Source organism: Trypanosoma equiperdum (assembly GCF_001457755.1).
Source record: "Trypanosoma equiperdum strain OVI genome assembly, contig: ctg_499, whole genome shotgun sequence".
Lineage (NCBI taxonomy): Eukaryota > Euglenozoa > Kinetoplastea > Trypanosomatida > Trypanosomatidae > Trypanosoma > Trypanosoma equiperdum.
Genome location: NW_027124419.1, coordinates 1,129 through 7,019, shown reverse-complemented (window position 1 = coordinate 7,019; position 5,891 = coordinate 1,129). Strand labels below are relative to the sequence as shown.

The 5,891-nt window shown below is 44.4% G+C and overlaps 1 pseudogene across 1 annotated transcript; it reads right to left on the bottom strand.

Moving 5' to 3' along the window:
- Positions 1-1,480: 1,480 nt before the first annotated feature.
- Positions 1,481-2,447, bottom strand: TEOVI_000212100:pseudogene (annotated as a pseudogene). The gene is given in 2 exon segments: positions 1,481-2,416; positions 2,418-2,447. Coding segments are annotated over 2 exon segments (966 nt in total).
- Between the last annotated feature and the right edge of the window lie 3,444 nt (positions 2,448-5,891).

Below are 5,891 nucleotides of genomic sequence, written 5' to 3'. Positions count from 1 at the left end.
TCGTTGATTTTAATTTTGCAATACTATTTAAATCCCCATTTAAACGGTTCAGATTTTTAGCACTACGAAGTATACTTCAAGAGATGTTATTGCACTCATGAGTTGAAATGATTCTACGATTAGGGCACACTCAAACCACAATGCACCATTCCACGGATCATTAGAATGAGCTTTGCGCGGTGACGACGAAGGTAGTTACCGAAACAAAAAGACCTGCTACGTCTAGCACGATTAAAATTTTGAAAAGGCATGTAACGTTAGCGCCATACCAAAACATTGGGGGCGAACTATTGAGACTTCTGCTGGTGCAGCGGATTGGGGAGAGATACCTATCTGTACTGTTACACGCCGTTGCTAATACGGCGCTGTGGTGAGTACAACGTTTGTTTTGTCTCAAATGATGCGTAGAGTATAAATGGTAATCTTCAAAGGATCTGCCACAGTGCCGCACACCTTGTACCAAAAGACCGCCTTGATTGCCAACACCACCGCTACGACGAGTCCAAGTGCAGCACGGTGACACAACACTGCTACAAATGTGTGGGTGGTGCCCTACAACTCCCTTGACATACCTAACCGCATCGCTTTGCAAACAACCCAGTGAAATGTCGCACTCGTTTCCACCGCTTCCCCATTCTTTCAATATTTGGCACATTTCTTACGCATACCCAACGGTTCCACATCTAAAGTGTTGTCCCTTGATAGAGGTTAAAGTAATTAAAAACTCGTCACAGAAGCGAATTGAAAAAGAAAAAAACACAAGCACTGCGCATATTTTCATATTACTCTATTCTAAAATACCTTCACTTCATGAAAGAAACCGGGTAAGGCCCTCCCTCAAACGGATATTGATTCACTCAACACACTACGTGTTAGATCCCAAGTTATCATCTCATACAGAGGGAGCTCCAAGCCCTCTTCCCCCACCACATCCACCGTTCACCACCTTCCGTTTCAATCGCTATACTAACGCGCCGCTTTCAACGGGTTTTGATAAGGTCACTGAAGACTACTGCCTCTTGTGTGAGAGCTCTTCGAAAACATCAAGAGATGGCATCAGAAACGTAAAAGGCGTTAACGATGCATTTATCGTCTTATTATAGGGTGCCCCTATGCAAAACACATCTACGACATAGCCCCACAGGCGACATCGCAACGCAGCAACTGAGGAGTCAATATCCCCACCAACGCCTCACCTCCGTACCATACAAACTTTAGTAATTTCTACAGCAACACGCAAGCTGTGAAAGGTACGATACAAGAAGGAGCTTTGCTTTATGCACGCAAAATATACAAGTGCTCGAGGCATTGTATCATTTCCGTGGTTAAAGGTTTGTTTTCTTTTTTTTTCAAGGAAACGCAATACATCAATAGCAACAAAAGAAAATTATTGAAAATATGGGTGCGTGCGAACTCGCACAAAAGCATGTATGAAAATAAATAGCTGGGCCTGAGGAAATGTATATAAATATGTTTTTTGTACGGTAAAATTAGTACTACTCACATTTTCAGTAACGTCACTGTCGAGCACCGAGGTGAAGTTGCCGTGGACCAAATTAAAGTGAGAGTAGAGAGAGGTGATATTTGACATCATCGCAAGAAGTGCGGAAGGCGGCTGCCCAGCAGCAAAGGAAAGGGCAAGAGGACCGAAGGTGCTTCGTACTTGAATCTTAAGTTTAAAATAAGTAGCTTTATCACCATGATCACGCCAATGAAATGTTTCACGAGAATCGTTTACAGCGCCGCTTTTGTACAGCTTATCCCTTGGTAGGTTGAAACACTCGCTAACGGCGCCGGATTTGCTTAACACGGTTACTTCCATACAACCCTTTCTATATAACTTAAGAGTGCTGTCGTTCACGCCGTCTGTTAAAGCACACGTGTGCTCACCGCACTTGATTGCAGGTGCCTTAACACTTAAAATTTTTTTGTCTTCACATTTATGTGTGTCCCCAATCTCTAACGCCTTAACATCATCCCAAACAGTCCTAGTAATCTCCGAAATAGCTGTGTAGTATTTATTTGCTTTTATGAGAGCATCGGGTAATTTTTTCCTCATTGCCCTTACACTTTCATTGACCTCAGCAAATAATCCACCTACCTTAGCTACAAGGTCTCCCATTGCATTTCCATAAGATATAAGTTTTTCCAATTTATCATCTTTCCCTTCCATTACACCACCAATAACACTCAAATATTTTGTGCTTTCACCTGATTTCCATTCCATATAATCCAATATACGAGACGCATTTGCGTATACCTCCTCATTCACAAAGAGTCTCCGCTCTCCATTGCTGTATAACTTGTTTAATGCATCAGAAAGACACTTAAGGTAACAGGTAGATTCGTGCAAGTTATTAACACCATCACCATCAGCCACCAGCGTACAATCATTTTCCCCGCAGGCATAAGTCATCACAAATAACGAAATAACAAAATCCACAGCAGTGACCTTCATTATCTATTCTTTAGAAAATAAAGATATTCGATAGAAAACATGTACACAACGTCGCGCGAGGATAAGTTTTACTACAGGGTAAATCCCTTTAACCACGACATACCCTCTTATGAGTGGACAAACAAAGTTAAATCCCCGCATCGAATTAGCGAAAAATGATTCAATCCCCCCAATGGGTCTGCTCTGTTGCAGGAACGAAATGCTGATTCCACGCTTCCACTGCTCAAGGGTTTTGCTTATTTCTGGAAATGGCTTCGGAGTTGCTGTTAATACCATATTCCAACTTTGTCCATCTCCCTCAAATCCTCTTAGCAAATCTCATCGTCTCCCCGCCGTTCCGCATCTGGAAAGGTGCCCAAGAACCTGTGCCATTTTGGCGCGCGCGAACGGTTCAAATAGAGTGTTCGTTACCATCTGATGCAGATCCGGGTGACTACACGAGTCTTCGCATAAATATCCGCCAAGGTTTGCACCCGCCACCTTGCCGTTCGTGAGTGATTGCCTGTTGCGCGAGAGCGGTGCCGGATGACGGTACCCGTATGAGTGCTGACTTAAGGCGCACCCAATTTTCTTTCCGCGGTAGATGGCGCGGGATCGTCCTCTCTCCACGCCCCTAAAACTGTTTTATTAAGCGGGTTCCTTCTTGAATAAGTGAAAGCCGTACTCTTCGTCAAGTCCAAGTATTGTCTTATTTTATTTTCGAATACTGTCGGTTCGGCGCCCAGTTTGGCGGTGCGGTGCCCTTTCCGCCACGGATCGTTCTCGAAGACGCCTGAAGAAGAGCTGCATGGCCCCATGGAACTCATCCACTCCCTTCACCACCTTTCTGTCCTTCTAAAGGACACCTGCTTTTCATTACATATAATCAGCCAGCTTTCACTCTTCCACAAATACACTGACCCAAAGAGTATGCGGCGTACAAATTCCCTATATGCCATTCACTGCTTCAGCATCGAGAGCCACACAACTGTGATCGTAAATGAAGTTATTCTTCGCCCTCTGTTAATTTGCCTCGCTATCCCTATTTCAGGTAATGCCTGCGGAAGGAAATTAGCCTCCAATCAATCTCTATTGAGCTGGAGCTTCATTATGGGAAACTCTGAAGCTCCATTACAGACGCTAGTTGATTATCAAGTCTCAACATACAGATCCTTTGAAACATGGAACCATCAAACATCATATGGGTGTTAACGTTTACTGATAACCAGCAGTCTTTCATTTCCGCTCAGTTACTTCAACCTTCCCGTAATCGTGTTGAATTCTTTAGGAAAATTTTTTGCGGAGGTCAGTGCAAGTTTCTCGCCATTTGCAAGCAGCAGTGTAACGGCTCCGCATTATAAAGTTCAATTTGTTTTTGGATATTTGACGCAACCATCATGCCCCTAAGGGGTGTGGGCACCTCGTAGCCTTTCATTCTGAAACTGGACGACCCTGTGTGCTTGCGACCGTAGAGGGTGAACAGTGTGACGTTCACAACCTTCAGGCGTGTTCCTTGCTTACGCCAAAAGGCTACTATATCTTCAAGAAACACTTTCGAAAGCGGCGGTCGTTCTCCGCGGGGGACACCCCCACCGTTCCAGTGGGTCCCATGATGAATGGAGACTGGGATCTGTCCGGCACCCCCACTTCACAGCGAGAGGGTTCAATTAACACAGAACGTGCTCGCGCGCTCGCAACTGCAGGAACACGCAGCCGAAGAATATAGCACCTTCACAAACCCCCAGTGGTTCTGCCCGTGGCTGCTTTGGTCACTACGTATCGATCGCCAAGCCCTAGGATAGCCCATACTTACGTCACAACCCTTTCCAATTTTAAATCAACACGAATCACGACACCGTTAATACCGACAAATATTATCACAGAGACAAATTGATTTTGAAGATAATTTGCTGTTCTTCGCACCAATCATTTGGTGTGAAATGGATAGAGTCGAGAAAGTGCAATTAACTATCGAAGAATAAAAAGGTACCTTTTGCCTGTGACAACAACGAGGGACAGATGTAAAACTCCACAAGATCACGATTCAAGGAACTGTCGGACTTAATTGCAAGCAGCAGACGCCCATGCTATGCCTCCATCACGCCCTAATTTTTCAATACCTGAGCGACCCCGAAGCTATCTGGAATAAAAGAGAACAACGCAAGCGTTGGGGAAAATATAACATCGGCAGGTGGCAAAAACAGTCATGAGATACAGAGGCGTGTGCAAAAAGCTCCGAAATGTTCCTCGAAATGTCACAAGAAATTAAAATATTCTGGAGAGAGTATGTGCGACCGATGGTGCATCAAATAATGCATCACTTGACCCTGTGAACCTTCACTCCTCCTCCAATGAATTTTTATCGATGAGCTACACTGCGGCAGAGCAGACACAGCCTCACAAACATATGCCGCCCCCTGACTTCACAGCCTTCCCCTCAATTCGCTACCTATAGTGTTTCACTCGCATTGCTTCCGGCTGTCTTCCATCCCACTTACCAGTTTTTAGTCAAAAGAGTCCAAACTGGAACCGGTTTCATTGCATCTGAGAAATTCCTCACACTTCACAATGGCTCAAAAATAAAGAACTAAAAGTCACTACCTCCGTATCTTCTGCAAAATACAGCTTTAAAATATATATCCCCCCATGTATCTTTGTACTTTCCCTTTCCCTCCACCTCTCACCAGTCTTTCTTGACAATATTGAGTACGTAAGGACGAGAAAGTAGCAATACTTTTGTGATGAGAAGTGTTTGTGGAAACAAACATGATTCCATTCCAAGGCCATTAACGGCACGCCGTCGAGAAGATTTTCGGAGGAAATTAGGTGTGGAAAAATCAACTGCAATCAATATTTGCCTTCAAACAAAACGTTCCGATCAGTTTCCCAACAGGTGCCACACTTGTTGTGATATCGGAGTTGCCCCGAGAACTTGAAACATATTTAAAGCTCCGTTCAGTCAGAAAACATGTGGGGGTGGTTGCACACGATGGTGCTAATACAGATTCTACGACAGCAATGCACCCCTACGGAGCCATTGCAAAATTTCTTTCAGTGGATCCTCCCAACGTTCCTCATCTCCCCAGGAATATGAAGACATTCAACAAACATTTTCCTCATGTAAGGAGGGCAAGGAAGCCCTTTCAAGCACTCCTCAAGGTTCATCCAAGCTACACGAAGACAGTTTTTGTAAGGCTTTGTAGCACCAATTAGCATGTTATTCGTCACATTAAGGCAGCTGTCGCAAAAAAAGCACATTGGCATTTCTATTGATTCTTAATTCACCACCATGTTCATCTGCAATGTTAGTCTCAGTGATCCATAGTTTATCCATATTAGGCTGTCCGCAAAGTGCCCTCCCGCTTTCTGTGCTCATGCGACTCTCATACACATCACTTTAAGGGCCTTCATTCTCCGCTAGAACCGAGACGCTCCAACTTTCCCACGCCCTTTG